General features: G+C 51.8%; 1 protein-coding gene across 4 annotated transcripts in view; it reads left to right on the forward strand.

Moving 5' to 3' along the window:
- Nucleotides 1-16866, forward strand: part of IL2RA (interleukin 2 receptor subunit alpha) — a 46748-nt gene extending 29882 nt beyond the window's left edge. The window contains exons 2-8 of one of the 4 annotated variants that reach the window (XM_032349822.1): nt 2604-2804; nt 5323-5415; nt 7478-7693; nt 9221-9307; nt 9832-9903; nt 11090-11156; nt 15980-16866. In XM_032349822.1, coding sequence (XP_032205713.1) covers nt 2604-2804; nt 5323-5415; nt 7478-7693; nt 9221-9307; nt 9832-9903; nt 11090-11156; nt 15980-16004 — 761 coding nt within the window. In that variant the 3' untranslated portion in view covers nt 16005-16866. Of the gene's footprint in view, nt 1-2603; nt 2805-5322; nt 5416-7477; nt 7694-9220; nt 9308-9831; nt 9904-11089; nt 11935-15979 lie in introns of those variants that run through there. The other 3 variants (XM_032349823.1, XM_032349824.1, XM_032349825.1) reach the window with 3 other exon arrangements.
- Nucleotides 16867-18441: the final 1575 nt, after the last annotated feature.

An 18441-nucleotide genomic window follows, 5' to 3' on the forward strand; every position in this document is an offset into this window, starting at 1 on the left:
TTGTTGTTGTTAATTGACTTTATGGTTTAAAGCAGTGTTAGGTTCACAACAAAACCAAACAAAGGGTACAGAGATTCTTCACGTACTCTGGACCTCATTCATGCATCGCCCCCCACATGATCATATTGTCAGCCCCCACCAGGTGGTACCTGTCTTTCAGTGGATGAACCCACACGGACACGCCATCATCACCAGGTCCACAGTAGACATCGGGCTTCACTATTGGTGTCGCACATTCTGTGGGTTTGGGCAAGTGTATAATGACACACACCCACCAGTAAAGTATCCTACAGAGTATTTTCACTGCCTTGAAATCCTTTGTATGCTGCCTATTCACCTCTCCCTCCTCCCTAACACCTAGCCTCCAGGATCTTACCGTCTCCATAGTTTTGTCTTTTACAGAGTGTTGTATAGTTGGAACAACACAGAATGTAGCATTTGAAGTTGGTTTCTTTCACTTAGGAATATGCATTTAGGCTTCCTCCATGTCTTTTCATGGCTTGATAGCTCACTTCTTTTTAGCACTGAATACTATTTTATTGTCTGGATGGACCAGAGTTCATGTATCCCTTCACCTACTGAAGGACAGCTACACGTAGCTTCCAAGTTTTGGCAATCACGAGTAAAGCTGCTAGAAACATCCATGTGTGGATTTTTGTGTGGACGTAACTTTTCAATTCCTTGGGTGAATACCAAAAAGTGTGCTTGCTGGTATATGGCAAAGCAATTCACTTTCATACATTAGCTTTGTATCCTGCAACCCTGCTGAAGTTGCTTATTGGTACCACAAGGGTTTTATCTATTTTTCTAAATTGTCTACAGAGGCAGTCATGTCATCTGCAAGAGAAAGTTTTACTCCTTCCCAACAACTTTTAATTCCTTTTCTTTTCTAATTGCATTAGCTAGGACTTCCAGCACCGTATTGAAAAGTGGTGATGAGAGGGCATATCTTTGCCTTGTTCTTTCATATTTTTTTTAATTATTATTGTGCATATCTTATCTTAGCAATAGATTTACCTTCTGATACTCAAAACATGGGTTGGTACTGATGTACAGCAGGTACCAGTGACTGGTCCTAGGGATACAGGCTGTGAAGAGAGATGACCTCTTGCAGGAGATAACGTCAGTCCTGCCTCTATCTGAATTACCATCTCCTTTCCTGGACAGAGGTGAAAAGGAAGGAAGAAGAATGGGCATCTGTTCTATGTCCCTTATGTGTGGGGCGGTCTCCAAGTTACCTTTGCATGTCATTTCATGCAATCTTTAAAACAAACAGTAAAATGGTGATGATGATTATACTACCCCGTTTATAGAAAAAGTGGCCAAGCCTTCGAAAAGTAAGAACAAGGCACTCTAGCTAGTAAGCTGGTAGGGCTCGGATCTGGAAGCTCAGTTTTCTCCCCTTTCTACCATTCTACCCCTCTTGCTTTATTATGGTGATTTTTATGATGACCACTATCTTTCAGTGTGTATGTTACATGTCCCTTTCCAATCGCTGGCTCTCCGAGCCTTATTTCCACTTAGACCCTTCTTGGAGAGAGGTGGGTGAGGGTCCCCCCTCTCCTTGCCCTCTGTGATTCAGGAGATCAGGGGTATTCTGAGTCATGGGTGTGGCAAGATCTGGGGCGCAGTGTAAGGACAAAGACACACTCCGGTGGAGGGACAATGAATGAGCCACCGGCCGACCGTGGTCTGCCAGCAATGTGCGCAGCAACCCGCCAGGATTTGCGCCTGTGCTGGCGAGGGGCGAGGCGGTCAGTGCTGTCTCACCTGTTCCTGTCTCCTGCGATCCTTCCTAGCCACGATCTCCATCCAGCCTGGGGCTTTTCCCTAAAGATCCAATCTCTCAAAGCAGGACTTGGTATAAGATACACAATGGAATGAATCACTTTTCTGATTTGAACAGCACATTTTTTCCCCTTACTACGTGGGCATTTGGCTACTATTTCAGGTGTCCTTGGTGAGAAACCAGTGTCCTTTGTTGAAGGGGGGTGAGAAAGGGTCAGGTCCTTGTGGTATGAGAAGGGATCTGGAAAACTCAGAGGTGGGGAGGTGGGTGAAAAATACACATTTCCTACTCGCCAGACTTTGGGTGGAGCCCTTTACATATATGTCTCCAAAAAAAAAAGAAAGAAAGAAAGAAAGAAAGAGAGAGAGAGAGAGAAAGGAAAGGAAAGAAATTGGTACAAAATCACTAATTATAGAAATTCTGACAATCCTTACTTCCTGACAAGTATTTCTTGCCCACACGTGTCCCTCAGTTACATTCATACGACTTCCCTCCCTTTCTTTCCTCGTATCCGTTGTCCCCTTCTCTCTTCCTATACTTGCTCAGCATGAGGCATATTCAGAATAAAACCTCATTTGCTTCTATTCATTTAGTTTGAAATAAATTGTAATTTGGAGGGCAGCTCTGTTGAGGTCAAAGTCTGAACCATCTCTGATACAAAGGTTTCTAAAGGACAGTGGCGACAGCCTTTGTTTCTTTCTGGGAAGAGGTGGGGTACCCATAAATCCTTTACAGAGAGCCAAGAAATGTGTGAAGGGCTCATCCGAGGGTCCAGACGTGAGTGTGAGAGCAGAGCCTCCCTAACCCGAAACAGGCCTCTTTTTCTCGGCAGACCTTTGTGATGACAACCCGCCGAGCCTCAAGCACGCTGTGTACAAAGCCCTCGAGTACAGCACGGGCACGATGCTAAACTGTGGATGTGAGAGGGGCTTCCGCCGGCTAAACAGCTTCATGCGTTGTGCAGGAAACTCGAGCCACGCTTCCTGGGAAAACAAGTGCCAGTGCGTCCGCACATGTAAGTGTTTCGTTTTGTAACGTGGAGGGAAGAAGGACTCCAGCAGGAGGACACAGAGCGTCAGCCCTACAGACGAACACCCGCCGGCCCAAACTCTGCAATAACTCACCTCGGTGATTCCTCGAAAATCATTCACTCAGCAAATATTTAAGGCGTGCCTCCTGGTTCCAAGGACTGATCTAGGCCCTCAGGATACCCAGCGCTCAAAGAATTTATATTTTGCAGGGGGAGAGGGAACAGACGTTATACTAATTGTTACTGAACAATTTGAAAATAACTCGAATTCATGGCAATATAAATGTACTTCATGCCACCACACTACACATTAAAAATGATTCACAGGGTACGTTTTATGCTATGTATATCTCATCGCAATTTTTTAGACATAAAAATTTAAAAAGACTGGTCAGAATGAGCCCATATAAAGAATCAGAAAAATAATAACCATTCCAGTGAGTATCTACCTGTAAGGCTGCACCAACTCTTTTGCATTTTGCTTTCGGAAGCGCCTACCTCACGCCACCCACAGGCTGCCTGGTGCCAGCAACCCATCCTAGTTCCACCCCCAGCAATATGGCGACCTGAATTCCCAACAACTCCCCAAGATGCCTCCGTGCCCTCGCCTCTCAGGGTCCATCCCCACAACTCTAAGGAGGAAGCTCTGGCTAGAAAAGTGGAGGCAGTGGGCAAGGCATTTCCTTCCCTGATGAGAGTAAAGAGGGAAGAGAAGCTCCTATTACTGACTTGGAGAGTCTTATCTATTACGGATATTTTCTATTTGTTTTTTAAGATTTTATTTATGTATTTGAGAGAGAGAGAGAGCACAAGCCGGGGAGCGGGGTGAAGGGCAGAGGGAGAAGCAGGCTCCCCACTGAGCAGCGAGCCCGGCGCGGGGCTCGATCCCAGGACCCAGGGATCATGACCTGAGTGGAAGGCAGACCCTAACCCACTGAGCCCCCAGGTGCCCCGATTATGGGAATTTTCAATGTGGCTGCCGTGAAGTCTTTGAGACCTTTCTTCAGAGGACAAATCCATGGTCAAGCAGAAAGGACTGTCGGCCCAGGGTCTTCCCAGCCGAGCGTCAGGAGCTGGCATTCCAGAGTGTGGGAAATATTCCCCAAATATTCCCCCTGCCCCCCCTACCCCTTCCACTACCGCAAGACCCTGGCTGCGCTGGGGGAGGGAGGAGAGAATCAAGCCCAGAGGCAGGTGGGGCTGGTGTGCGGGCGGGCTCCGAGTCTGTGGGCGGCGGGTGCTGCGGAGCCGGGAGGAAGAGGAGGAAGAGGAAGCTGTTCCCTTTGAATGGCTTATTTCTGGACTTGATAACCTGACTTGAGAGCCTTGTAGTCCTCACTGCCAGATGGGATTGGAACCAGCAGTGGACTACGGGTCCTGAACCCCATCACTGCTGGCGAGGGCGAGCACAGAAGCCTGAGCACCCCTTACCCTCGCCTACCCACGCCCGAGACGGTAGGTGGGTCGCCTTCCTGGAGTGGAATGTGCAGGGCATGACCCCCTGAGGGCCTTTCAAGACCTAAGTTGGGCTGACTTAGCTCTTCCGTGTTCTCCACGGAGTCCTGAAAGCTCTCTCACGAGCCCCATTTCTCGACCGGGTCTCTTGTCTCTGTGATACTGGAACATGGTGAAAAGTGGTGGGTCCATTCGTCCTTTGATGCTTCAGCCCCGGGGACGGGGTCTGTGAGCGACAGTGAGTTCTGTGTCGGCCGCCCCAGGCACGGACCGCAGAGTCTGGAGACCTCTGCTGGCCCCGTCACCTCTTCTCCCAGCAGACCCTCCCGGGACCCTCAGCTGGAATCCCGAGCCCGTCTCGGCGGTGCCCGTACTCAGCTCCTTTGCCGAGTCTACACAACAGAGAGGAGTGTGATAGGAGGCTTCCTTCGTCCTTGCTTTACGACTGGATCCCTTTACCTTTTAAGTGAACTGCTGTAGGGAAACAAGGAATTCCTCACGGCCATCGTGCCCAGGCCCGCGTGCAAGGCTGGCAGGTGGATGGGCAGAATGGAGTCCCTTTTGGGGAGACCCACACGCACCAGGCAACCTCTCAGTTCCTTCAGAAACACGTTCTGGGGGCACCTGGGTGGCTCAGTCAGTGAAGGGTCTACCTTAAACTCAGATCATGATCCCAGGGTCCTGGGCTGGAGCCCCATGTTGGGCTCCCTGCTCAGCGGGGAGTCTGCTTCTCCCTCTGCCTCTGCCTGCCTCTCTGCCTGCTTGAGCTCACTCCCTCCTTCTCTCTAAATTAATAAAATCTTAAAAAAAAAAAAAAAAAGAAAGAAAGAAAGAAAAGAAAAGAAACACATTGTGAGTCACTGATGCTCATGGGGAGGTCCCACTGGGAGTACTCCAAGGGCAGGGGGTGTGTGTGGCTCCTCTTTGTAACCCCTGCACCCCCATACTGCCTGGCGGTGGAAAGACACACGTCGAATAAATGAATACCAAAGAGCATCTTCTATTTTAAGCCTCTGTGAAGTTATTTGCTTCTGTCTCTACCCTCTAGCCTCCAAGAGCACAGGACAAGTCACTCCCAAACCCGAGGAAGAGAAGGCAATGCAGAGCCTAACGCCGTCCGGGGACCAAGGGAAGCTTCCAGGTAAGAGGCGGGTCTGCACAGCGGTGTGGCCGCCTTCCAGGCCGACCCTGCTCCTGCGGGCGCACCCTGTGCCCCCCGAGGGAGGGACGTCCGGCCCACCATCCTCTTCTTACAGGATGTCAGGGAAGCGAGAATGTCTGTGCAGTGTTTGCAGGCTCTAGAGCCACTAGCCTTTCCAGCCCGCGCAGGCTCTGGGCTTCCTCCCACTCCGGGAGCTGAGCCCAGCAGCCCTGGGCTCGGGTCGGCTCAGCCGGTGCCACTGAACGGAGTTGAAAAGCATGCATGATACGACTCACGGGGCCCGGCCCTGCAGACCGTGGCGTCTGCGCTCGAGAAAATGCTCTCGTTTTCCCTTCGGTACGAGACAACCAGCCGCCCGCCAAGCACCTTACCTCAACATGTTGCTTATAAACAGGGGTGTGAGGCCTGCTGGGCTATGCTGGGGAGCATAGAGCATATACGGGAGCCTAAGGCCGCCGACAGACAACTCCACGCTAATGGGATGCGGGGAAGCGAGCACGACTCCAAACGAGCCTCGCTCAGGTCAGGTCCTCAGGTGATGAGGACACAGAGCCCGTTAGGAAAACCTGAGTTTTGGGGGGACCTACCAACTTTTACAAGACCCTCTTGTCCTGTGCTAATTTTATTATTTTAAGTTAAACAGAAGTTAAAAGATGGCTACACTCACATTTAGGAGTAAGGTCTTACTCAGGATCCTTCTACTGATCACTTGTTTTAAATTAATTTTAATTTATTTGCAGCTTCATATATATATATATGTATATATATATGTATATATATATGTGTGTATATATATATATAAAGACAAATTGAGGGGGCACTGTTGCAATATGGTAGTTTTATCTTGGACCTCCAACTTCGCGCTGACTGGCATTTCAAAACACATTTAATTGTTCGCTTTTCTCTTTCTCTCATATCACCCTGAACAGTTCTTTCGAGGTTTCTAGGCAAGTCAAAGGCTGTTGTCCTTATTCGGGAGATGACCCACTACTGGTTCTGGCCACAGACCCTCTTAATGGGATGTTTTCATTTGAGAGAAGCAAACGTCACTTAAACAGGTTCCGACCATTACGGATTTTATTGGCTGTAAAAGAAATTTTATTCTGAGACTAAACCGAAGTTCAGCCATGATCTGGAAGGTGCTACACTAGAGCCGATCCCACGGGACAGGACCGTTTTCCACTTGCTGCCATGGGCTTCCCTCTGGGCCAGGGGGTTTACGTGTAAGACACTTTTAAAGGTCCTATTGGGTTTTCGGACCATGGAAGTTCTGGAAGGCCAGAACCCACGTCTGGGGAGAGAGGGTACATGTGCTTCCGTACATGCAGATGTAGGCTGGGTAGGGCATCCTGAGAATAAATCAGAGCAGGACATGATCCGTGGAGTTAAAGACCAGTGAGGCTTGGCTTTTACCTGGGCGAGTGGAAGGTTTGAGGGCATGGAGAATTTCAGAGGCCTTGGCAGGGCTCACATAGAGCAGGCTTTAGGCGCGGTTTGATCAGAGATCAGGTTCCATTTCCCAGAGATTCTCTCAGCTCTCCTCTCCCTCTGGCGTTGTCTCCATCTCCAGTGCTTCCACCACAGCCCCAAGAGGACCAGCAGCCACCCCCTGAGGAAGGACCTCCTCGCTTAGAATGGACACCTGGGGTGGGCTTCACCTTCCCTTGGCCGCAGTGGGCTTGAGCCTACCTTTATCCCTCAGCTGAGACTGCCCCCCGCCCCGCACTCCCGTGCACTTTCGAGAACCCTCGCCATCACAAGGAGCCGCTCATTCCCCTGGGCTCCTCAGTGACAACACTCAGGACATTGCGTCTCCAGACGTCATCTTCATTCAGTGGCTCGCCCCCTCCTGCGGGAGGGACAGGGTCTGGGTGCCTTCCCTCGCTCGAAGTGCCCGGCAACGTTGCTGACACACAGACGTCTCAGTGCGTATTGGTGCAATAAAAGAAGAATGAACAGTAGGAACCGAGGTCCGTCCGGTCTCCAGCAAGAGGCGACTCGGGTCCGCGGGGCGCCTTCCGAACTTCTGTCCCTGTTCCAGGTCACTGCAGGGAGCCTCCTTCCTGGGACCACGAAGATTCAGAGAGAATCTACCACTTTGTGGTGGGGCAGACAGTTCACTACCAGTGCGCGCCGGGATTCAGGGCCCTGCGGAGAGGTTCTGCCAAGAGCGTCTGCAAAACCGTCTCAGGGAAGACCCAGTGGACGCGGCCCCAGCTCAAGTGCATAAGTGACAGGGAGGACGGGTGGTTCCCAGGTACGGAGGTACCCGCGTGGGCCTGTCCCCCTGCTTTTCCCACTGGGCTGCGCGGAGTGGAATCCCTGGCCCGCCAGCTCCGTGACCGCAGGCAAACCACTGCATCTCCTCGGGCCTCTGTTTTCTCTCACTCTAGAAAAGACACCAGATACACTAAGGTCCCTCTCACCCCAGGCTCCCTGCACCCTGAGTGCGGATAAACGGTAGAAGGTGGCGGGGGGATCTCTGAGTGTTCACTGGAGGCGGTGCTGCCCCCTCCTGGCCGATCCTGAAATCTGGCCTCTTCTAAGCTACCAGAACTTTCTGTCATTCAAAAGGGCAAGGTCAGCCTGCCACGCATGCACTTCTGATTACGGATATGTAACGTGAACTCATCACATGCCTGGCGGTCCACCGTTAGCAGGCTCCTTCTCCTCGTGCAATGCCCCTCCGAGCTTTGGTAAAAGTGCCAGTGTGCAGGGAAGGGGCTGAGTCAAGCAGGGACGTGATCATGTGTGTGTGTATGCACGCGCGCGCGCGCACACACACACACACACACACACTCATTCAGGCATGCGTGCGACCCGCCTCTGCGGAGGTCTACTATTTTCATTCTGAAAGCATACTACTATTTTTACAACCCAAAGCCGCTCAGATTTAAACATCCGTGCTACGGGTTTCTCAGCTCACGCCCGTTGGTTCAGAACTCTCCCCGGAGTTTCCCTGGGTGACATCTGAAACCACCCCCATACACGGAGAGCGCAGGGACAGACCAGAGAAAGAGGCGGGCCACCACTGGCAGGTGGCGGTTTGAATAAGCAGAGGAACTTACACAGGGGCTAGTGTGGGGCAGCAGAAAGAGGCATGGACACCCGAGCTCGGCCACCGGGTCTTACAGGTTTATAACGAAGCCTTAACAGGGTTAGTCACCGACGCTCTGCAGGTGTTCTCCACGGCCAGTCGCTAGCTCCAGGCTGTGTCCTTGGAGCAGCCTCTGGGAGCGGGAAAGGCAAGCGGGGCCCGTATTCCGAGCACGGGACGGGGGTGGGGGTCAGCTGGCGCGTGCATCCTTCTGATGACACTCCCCGCCCATGTGCTGGCAGGGAGCCTCGTGGCTGGCCCGAATGCCTGTTGCACGGGTCCCTTCCCGTGTCAGAGGATGGCAGGGCAGGGTCCCGCGTAACTGGAAACATCCACAAGGGGGCAGGGAACCTGTCCCCGAGAGAAGCTGTCCTTTTGCGCGTTTCTACTTCATTTGCTCTTTCGGGGCACCTGGGCACGGACGACCTGTTTCCAAGCCCCTGGTGGAAACCAGGGCTGACGAGGAAGCTGGGGAAGGAGGCTGCTCGGGGTCCCACAGCGCCAGGATCAGGGTCAAAATTCCCTCTCGCCGGGGGTGCTGGGGCCGTTTACCCGCGTGGCTGTGACCTGCTGTAGAGGGGTGGGACCCCCAGACCACGCCGGAGAAGGGAGATCCGCACCCCGCCGAGTGTGTCGGGGTCGGCTGAGGGCCCCGCGGGCCCCACCTTCACCGCTCCCTCTCTCCAGCAGATGACGAAGAGGAGCCTGAAGCAAGCACCCTCGCGCCCCCTGGGAGAGACGCTTCCCGCCCCTGGACGACGGCAGGTACTACAGGTAAGGCTGGCGTCGCTGGGACGGCGAAGCCACCAGGCAGGAGGGGGAAGACAGGGTGCCTGGGGCAGTCCCTCCCAGGGCCGGGTCAGCGAGGCCACCTGCCCCTCTGACCTCCCAATCCTCAAACAAGTCCAAAGCAGGGCCCCTGGGTGTCTCAGTCAGCTGGGCTTCTGACTCTTGGTTTCGGCTCAGGCCGTGATCTCAGGGTTACGAGATCGAGCCCCATGTCCCGGTCTGTGCTGGATACAGTGTGTTTAAGTTTCTCTCTCTCCCTCTGCCCTCCCCTCTGCTCTGTCTTTCTCTCTCCAATAACTAAATAAATCTTTACAACAAACAAGTCAAAAGCAAGGGTCAGGACCAGGAGAAGCCAGGCTGAGGATGGCACGGCGAGGCAGATGGCGACGTGCTTGTCCGTCCCTCGCCCGCCCCCAGGCTCCGAGGCTCTAGCTCAAGAGAGGCCCCGCGCTCACGAGCGCGGCCTGATACGCAGCACAACCGAGCACCTTCTCCTCTCTCGTGCACAGATTTCCACGAGCACACCGAAGTGGCTACCCCGATGGAGTCCTTCCTGTTCATCTCCGAGTACCAGATAGCAGGTGGGTCGGGGGCTCGTGGCTCCCGTGGACAAAACGCAGCCCAGAGCCTGTGGGATATGTTGCTTGGTGGTCTGGGGCGACAGTCAGCCAGTCAGGTTGGCTTCAAACGCCCCCCTCCTGACCCTGTATAGTAGTCCTACGAGTAAAAGACTAACCCAGATAGGAACGGCACAAACTCACCGCCGTCGGTCACAGTGAGTGCGGTGGGAGGGTTCAAAGCAGCACCGAGAGCTCCTCCGGGACGGACCCGAAATGACCAAAGATCCCATAAACCTCACAGTGGTTTCCTGGTAGGAGAGGAAAACGGGCTTTGAGAGGGGGAAAAAACCCGAGCTCACAGAAACAGAGAGCAGAGCGGGGCTGGCGGGGGCTGTGGGTGGGGGTAGCCGGGAGACGCCGGCAGAAGGACAGAGACTCTGGTTAAAGGACGACTCGGTCCCGGGGAGCTGGTGGACAGCGTGGGGACTCTGGTTAACAGTGGGGTGTCGTAGACCCCGAAACTGGCTAAAGGAACAATTGTGCAGTGTTCTCACCACGAAAACGACCCGGCAGACGGGAGGGCTGGTGGCAGGTGTGAGGGCTACAGGCCCAGCGTGGTGGGATGTGTACTCACGTCAGATTAGTGCCGCGCACATCGTGGGCATCTGCAGTGCTACACGACTGTGCATCCAGAGAGCTTGGGGGAGAAAAGGGAAAACGCGCTGTGAAGAGCATCCAGAACGGCTGGTTGGCCGGGCAGGGAGCAGGGGAGCAGGGGGCAGGGGGCAGGGGGGCGGGGCTCCCACCCGGGGTAGGCAACATTTGGGGAGCAGGAACACTTTCAAGAGAGGCTCGTTGCCCCTTGTGTTTCGAGCTTTCCTTCACCCATCTTAGGCCTCCCCAGTGGCCTCCTTTACCGAGGCCCCTGACCCATGGTGGAGAGCGTGCTGGTCGGTTAGCTCAGCCTTCCAGAAAGAGCCAAGCCCCTCGTGGAAAGGTGCCAAGACCTCTCCCACCTCCCTGGGCTCCAGCCCCGGGCCGGAGCATCCCAGGAAACCATGTCAGGGTGGGAGCTGCGCTCTGAGAAGGGAAGGTGGAAACGCCCGCGCTCTGGTCTTCAGGAAACCCCTGCTCTGGGGGGATTTTCTCACGCTGCTCGGCCGACCCAGCCCAGCAGGAGCCTTAATGAACGGCTTCTCTGTTACAGTGGCCGTCTGCGTTCTCCTCCTGATCAGCGCCCTCCTTCTGAGCGGGCTCACCTGGCAGCGGAGATGGTGAGTCCCGTAGGGTCAGGGTCACGAAGCCCTGGCCGGAGCTGGCAGGCGGAGCCCGGTGTGCGAAGAGCTCAGGCAGAGAAACCCTCACCCTGTCCTCCTGCTAACCAGCAGCAGTTTGGGGAGTCACAGAGAACTGGTCAACCCACATATCCCCAGAGCGGCCAGCAAGCGCCCAAGCATGAGGAGATGGGAAAGGAAAGGAAACTAGCATTGGCTGAGCCCCTACTGTATGCCAGGCTCCGTGCGTATGGCTGAGCCCCTACTGTATGCCAGGCTCCGTGCGTATCTAAGGAACATTCCCACAACGTAACTTCTCAGGACATTTGAAAGAGCTGCAGGTTCCCCGATCCAGCAACGCGAACGGGGTGCACGGCAGAGGCCAAAATAACAGCCCAAATCTAGAGCCCAAGGCCTTTCTGTTCCCGTCACGTGGCCGGAAGGAAACCAAGGCAGCGTCCCCCCGAGTTTTCCTCTCCTGTGCTCCCCGCTCGACCCACTGCAGACACTCAGACCAGCACGCCCTTGGCTGGGACGTGACCCATGTGTGGCCTTAATTGCATTAACTCGTATTTTCAACAGTGATTGCCAATTAGAACAACCAGGAGAGAGTTTTTTTTTTTTTTTTTTTTTAATACAATACTTGCCCTCCAGCCAGGATCCCTAGGACATCAGTGCTCTTTTTTTGCCAGCTGGGATAGAATTCATCATTCTGACCATTTTATTTTATTTTAAGATTTTATTTATTTAACAGACAGAGATCACAGGTAGGCAGAGAGGCAGGTGGAGAGAGAGAGAGAGGAAGAAGCAGGCTCCCTGCTGAGCAGAGAGCCGATGTAGAGCTCGATGCCAGGACGCTGGGATCATGACCTGAGCCAAAGGCAGAGGCTTTAACCCACTGAGCCACCCAAGCACCCCATTCTGACCATTTTATTTATTTATTTATTTATTTATTAAAGATTTTATTTATTTATTTGACAGACAGGGATCCCAAGTAGGCAGAGAGGCAGGCAGAGAGAGAGGAGGAAGCATCCTCCCCGCTGAGCAGAGAGCCCGATGTGGGGCTCGATCCCAGGACCCTGGGATCATGACCTGAGCCGAAGGCAGAGGCTTTAACCCACTGAGCCACCCAGACACCCCATTCTGACCATTTTAAAGTGCATAATTCAGTGGTGTGGGGCAATGTTGTATATATGCCACCACTGTCTCATTAGACATCAGAACATTTCCATCATCCGGAAAGGAAACCCTGTACTCCCAATTCCGCATTGCCCCCAGTCCCTGGAAACCACAAGTCCACTTCCCATCCCTGTGGATTTGCCCGTTTGGGACATTTCCCATAAATGGAACCATACAGTGTATGACCTTGTGTGACCGAGACACCAGTATTTCCTTAAAGCTCCTCAGGGGCACCAAAAACACACAGGTCCAGTTTTGACAGCTCTGTGCTAGGCCGGCAGTTCCCGAACTTGAGTGGGCTTGCTCCTCAGAAGCTGCTGAAGGGCTTGTTAAAACACAGACTGCCAGGCCCTGCCTCTGGAGCTTCTGATTCAGCAGGTCTGGGGTGGGGCCGGAGAATCTCCATTCCTAACCAGTTCCCAGGACATACTGATGCTGCTGTTCCGGGCACCTGACTTTGAGAACCGCTGCACTAGACAGAGAGTATGACGGTCAAGAGAGTGAATTCGTTTCACACACACACAGGCCGCTTTCTCCCTCCCTTTAGGCAGACCTCCTATGTCCCTCTCCTGACTCTCGGGGACATTCCTAAAGCACCACCCCCTTGCCCCCCACCAGTGTGCCATCTAACCAACCTTGACGTGAGCTCCCTAGGGAGACCCTGAGAAGACACAGGCTCAACCCCTCCCTCAAATCCCAGATCCTACAGGTAGCCGAGACAGGGGAAACCGGCAGATGTCTTTGATCATTCTATCGGTCATCAGGCCCACAAATACTCCTGACTTCCCGCCTGTGACTCGAAGAGCACCGCTTACCGAGAAGCGGGAGTAAGGCCCCTGGGGTTATTCTATCAGGAATTACCCAGAGAGAGACCTGACCATCTACCAGCTTCTCCATTAGCTGATTCCTGAGGCGTTGTTTTAGGATTATGTGCGATGGGGTGTGTCAGGCGCTCAGGACATTGTGGGAACTCAACATGTGCTCTCCCCTCCCTTTGCTGACAAGACTTAATACCTCCTCAAGGAAATTCTCACTCGGTAGCTTCACGATGAAGAGCCTTCAGACACAAAGGCAGGAAGCTCTTTGGGAGTGGCCAACATTTGGGATTTGTGTTGTGACGTAAGGAACAGCCTAAAACTAGATGAGTTCCTGCAAGCTCTCCCAGAATGACCGGCTTCAGGAGACGCACACTCCTTCTCCAAACAGCCTTCTCCCACCGGGTCCAGCCAGCCCAGAAGCCTTCCCCGAATCTAATTTCGTCTGATGGTGCCCTCTTGTGGCTACACAGAAATCCTACATGTGACTTTTTTGTTTTCCGTTTTTTAATTTTTGGACCAATTACTAGGGATAAACAGCTGTTGGCTTCCCTGACTCCTAACAACCAAAAGCCGAAAGCTAAATTTTCATGAATCTTGTGAACCGTTTTTAAGCACAGCCATTATCGAAAATTCAGTATGTAAACATAGTTACATAGATCATATTGAAAACAAAGTTAATACATACTGGAAAGTAGCCACTCTCTAATTACTTAACTGCTTTATTTGTTCTCAGGGTTATTTCAATCTATTGTCTCTATATTATCGAGGCATTGCCGCACGACGGTCTGCTACTACACACCTCTTCCCAATTCTGTATGCGGTTGTGTCATGTTGGTAGCTAGAAACTGGGCTTGGTGGGAGTCCTGGCACCATGGAAACAAGCCAACTTCTTCCAAGAGCTGGTTGTTAATCATTTACCGGCACGTTGTTCTCACAGCCTTGCCCCACGTGAACGCCCAGGACGTAGGAAGAGATCAGACATTCCTGTGGACTCAGAAAGGGCTGGGGAAGGTCTAGGACTACGCTGTCCAACACACTAGCCACTGGCCACACGGTGGATATTTAAGCCTAAACTTAAATAAATGAAACAACATTAAAAATTCAGTTCATCAGTGACACTAGCCCCATGTCCCAGTGTTCAGTAGCCACAGATGGCCACCTCATTGGACAACGCAGATACAAAACATTTCCGTCATCAGAAAGTTCTTACAGGGGGCACCTGGGTGGCTCAGTGGGTTAAGGCCTCTGCCTTCAGCTCGGGTCATGATCCCAGGGTCCTGGGATCGAGCCCCGCATCAGGCTCTCTGCTCAGTACAGAGCTGGCTAGAAACGGTGCTATCAATTCATGAAAGTCACTTAGCATAGTTACTATTATTATTCCTTTTCTGCACCTACTGCCCCCCCACATAACTCAAAAAAATGTATAGAATATCTCTTGTATAGATATTGATCAAAGACCACAAGCTTGCAGTTAGCACAAATGAGTTCTGGGGATCAAATACACAGCATAGAGATCATGGGCAATAATCCTGTGTTCTATATTTCAAAGTTGCTAAGAGACTAGATCTTAAATGTTCTCCCCGCAAAAAAGAAATGATGGTTATATGACACAGTGGAGGTGTTTGCTAGTGCTGCGGTGGTAACTGTGTTGCAATATAGTAATACAGTGTGTTAAAAATACATAAACATGTTGTATGCCACAAACTTATACCATGTTACTGTCAATTGTATCTTAATTTAAAAAACAAACACTATCTCAAGAACATCTGCTATGTGCCAAGCACTTGCTAGGCCTAAAGATGAATAAGAAGAGGAAAAAGAGAGCTTAAGTACAAATTTTTAAAGCCCAAGATTGAGGGGTGATAGGAGCAAAAAGAAAGGACACTTGATCCTACGCGGGGGTGTCAACAAGAGTAGACGGTGCCTACAGCCAGATACAGGAAGTTGCGAGATGTCTGCTCAGCGGTGGGGAGCACGGGGAGAGGTAACTCAGTGTGGATGGACGTGACAATGTCCGGGAGAAGGCAGGCAGCTCTGAACATCAGGTTGTGAGGTGCGTGGGTAGCAGGGACGGCCGTGCTGTGGGGACAGACGGTGACCACATCATGGAAGCCCAGGTCAGCCAGAGGGGCTCAGACCCCATCTGAGGAAAACAGCCACAGAAGCTTGACCTGGGGACAAATGGTAGCACTGGCCCTTCGGACTGTCTGGCTGCGACAGAGGCGAGATGGAGGGGACCTAGGAATCATGGTGGCAGTTATGACGGAATATTTAGAAACACAAGGTGAGCATGAGCTAGGTCAGTGAGCGCACATTAAAAAGGAGGAAGAGAATCATGAAATACCTAAAGGGGGTCAAATGAGCGGGATTTGCCAGCGGATGGGCAGTAAGGGTTAAGGAAGATGGATGTAGCACGGACCCCAGATTTTCAAGTATGATGGGGGACCCCTTAGCCTCTCGGTGAAATAAATGCAAACGGCAGGACACCCCTTGGGGCATCAGTCCCAAAGCAGAAGTCGGTTCCCTGAGACCCACCCAGCCCTGGGGCAGACAAGGAAACTGAAGATCTGCTCCCCGCACAATGGTTGAATCTTCGTGCTGTAGGTAGGAACCAGGGGCAGGCAGTCGGGACCTCTGGAGGCTTGGAGAGGCCTTGGGGTCAGATTTCAGGCTGTCGGAAGGTAACAGGACCCCAGGATGGAATTTTAAGTTAGCAGGTCACTGGGGGTTTATGTTGAAGGCTCTCCCCACAGCGGGGTAGGGTGGATCACGTTTTTTTCTCCGTGCGGTAGTACACCCACAACTGACTTAGCTGTCTCCCTGCAGGAGGAAGAGCAGAAGAACAATCTAGAAAACTGGGAGCGGTAAGAAGCCAAGGACAGCTCACAGAAGTCGTGGAGCCCAAGCAAATTCAAAGAAGTCGAACGCTCAGCCAGGAGGCATCTCCGGGGACCTCTTGGGTTTTGGAAAACTCTTGACGTCGCATGCTGACCCACCAGACCACTGCAAGCTCAGGACACAGCCAGCTCCGTAGTACCAAGAGTGGACCTGACCGGCTTCTGGGCAGCAGATCCAGGGTCACTGGAGGAACAGGAAGCAATTGCCGGAACGGTGGGTCTTAGTTTCGCGGCGGCGTGGTCATTCAAGCTTGAACAGCATGGGACTCTCCACACCATCGCCGAGCCGAGAAAAGTAGCTTCGTGTCAATTTCACCCTAACTTCCCAGTTTAGGAAAACCCTAGCACGAATGTAAATAGACACACGCACACACGCACACACAGTCCCCTCCCTATGGAACCGGGGGACGGACGCAGATCCTTCCCCGGGGGCTGGTTGATTAGCCCATTCTCCCGGCCACATCCTGTAATGAACTCGGAATCTTTTTGTCCTTGGCTCAGTCCTCTAAACTAGCCCCCTTTCACGGACCCTTCAATCTGAATTTCTAAACAGAAGCCACAGCAGCACTCTTTGGGTAACACCGACAGAGGGCAACCCTCTGGGGATCCCAGAGCTTCGGCGTTTAGGATTATTTACTGGAGGTACGCTGGGAAAAGACGGGAAAATTAGGTTCCAGATAATGAACTGTGCCTAATAAAAAGCTCTATGTGTACCTTACTAATGTTAGGGTACGGAGTCAACCACCCCTCAATTAGACAGAGAACACTCTCGACAATGCAAGTCACACAGCGAGATTTATTTCCAGCTAGCTGGGGTCCAAGTATCCGCCCGGCACAGCGGGTTTCAACAAGGACCCCGAGCACTCAAAGCCAAGGGTTTATATAGCATTTTCAAGGCACTTTTTCATAGCTACATACATATCTTGCACCCCACTTTGACAGTTTAACTTTGTTTAACCTTTTGCCACCCCTGCATCACCCTGGCGCCATCCTGGCGGTTAAGTGAGATTTAGGTCTAGAAGAAATTTAACTTTATTTACATTTCCTTCTGCCTCCGCCTCCTTCAGTTTTACGGTGAGGAGGGCGACCTTAGGCCTTGAGGAACTGAGCTACTTGTCTCTGGAAATTGGGCCATTGAAGAGATAGCCTTTTTATTGTAAATCGTCAGGACATTAAACTGTTAGCAACACAGTTAGCAAATCAGATTTACCTGGAGGCCAGGCTCAGGGTGGGCAGGGGGGTGCATCTGCGGGTCTCTGAGTCAGCAGGTGCCGGCCGAGGACTTCCACTGGTAAAAAGTTCCAGGTGATGCCGCTGAGGCTGGTCTCGAGACCACACTTTGAGAACCTCTGGGTTCTAGGCCTCCCCGCCCATCCACTCGCAAAAATCACGTGATTAAGGAGACTAGTGAAAGGTTAAAACCAGCCCGTTTACATTTCTGAATTCAGGCCAGAAAAGTGTTATTTTAAAAGTGGACAGGCATCAGCAGGTCCATATCCAGATTAAAGAACCATTTTCTGCCCCGTCTAGGACTAACCAGGTACAATGCCCATTCCAGGGTCCACTTCTCCATGCCCCCAAGTACATGTTTTCTGGGTTGAGAGGAATCTCAGACCAGAAAAAAAAATTTTTTTTAGTGTTACTTCTCTTGAGTAAAATTGAACTGAATTATCATGACTTACTGTGGGGGGGGGGGTGCATGAGAACAAATGTCCTAAATAATAATTAAGATGCTATTTACCTTTTTCATGCTCATTCTGAGTGTATGGTGGAGTTTCCAAAAACTACACGTTATGTGATGATGTCATCTCTCGGATGTCAACACGTAATGAGTTTATTACTGTTGTTTATGAGAGAACTAATAAATAATATTAATAAATAATATTTTTAAACTTTCTTGGTTTTAGTGTCTAAATGTGGTAAGTATCCCTGACTGTAACTACACAGATGAAAGCAGATAAAAGCTCTTTGGGATTCTCAATAGTCTTCTTTTTCTTTCTTTCTTAGGGAGGGAAAGCCCAGGAAGGGGCAGAGGGAGAGGGAGAGAGAGAGAGAGAGAGAATCCTAAGCAGGCTCCATGCTGGGCGTAGAGCTCGATGCCATGACCAGAGCTCCATCCCATGACCCTGAGATCATAACCGGAGTGAAAATCGAGAGCTGCTGCGCTCACCCGACTGGGCCACCCAGGCGCCTCGATACTTTTTAACAATGTACAGAGGTCCTGACAAATAGGTAACAAACACATCATCATTGGTCATTCCAGAAATCCAAATCAAAACCACAGTGCGATTCCCTCCATAGCCATTAAGACGACTCTCGGCCAAAAGGAGAATAACAAACGTGGGCAAGGATATAAAGAAACGGGAATTCTCGTACATTCCTGGGGGAAAT

This window comes from Mustela erminea, chromosome 6 (genome assembly GCF_009829155.1).
Source record: "Mustela erminea isolate mMusErm1 chromosome 6, mMusErm1.Pri, whole genome shotgun sequence".
In the NCBI taxonomy this organism is placed as follows: domain Eukaryota; kingdom Metazoa; phylum Chordata; class Mammalia; order Carnivora; family Mustelidae; genus Mustela; species Mustela erminea.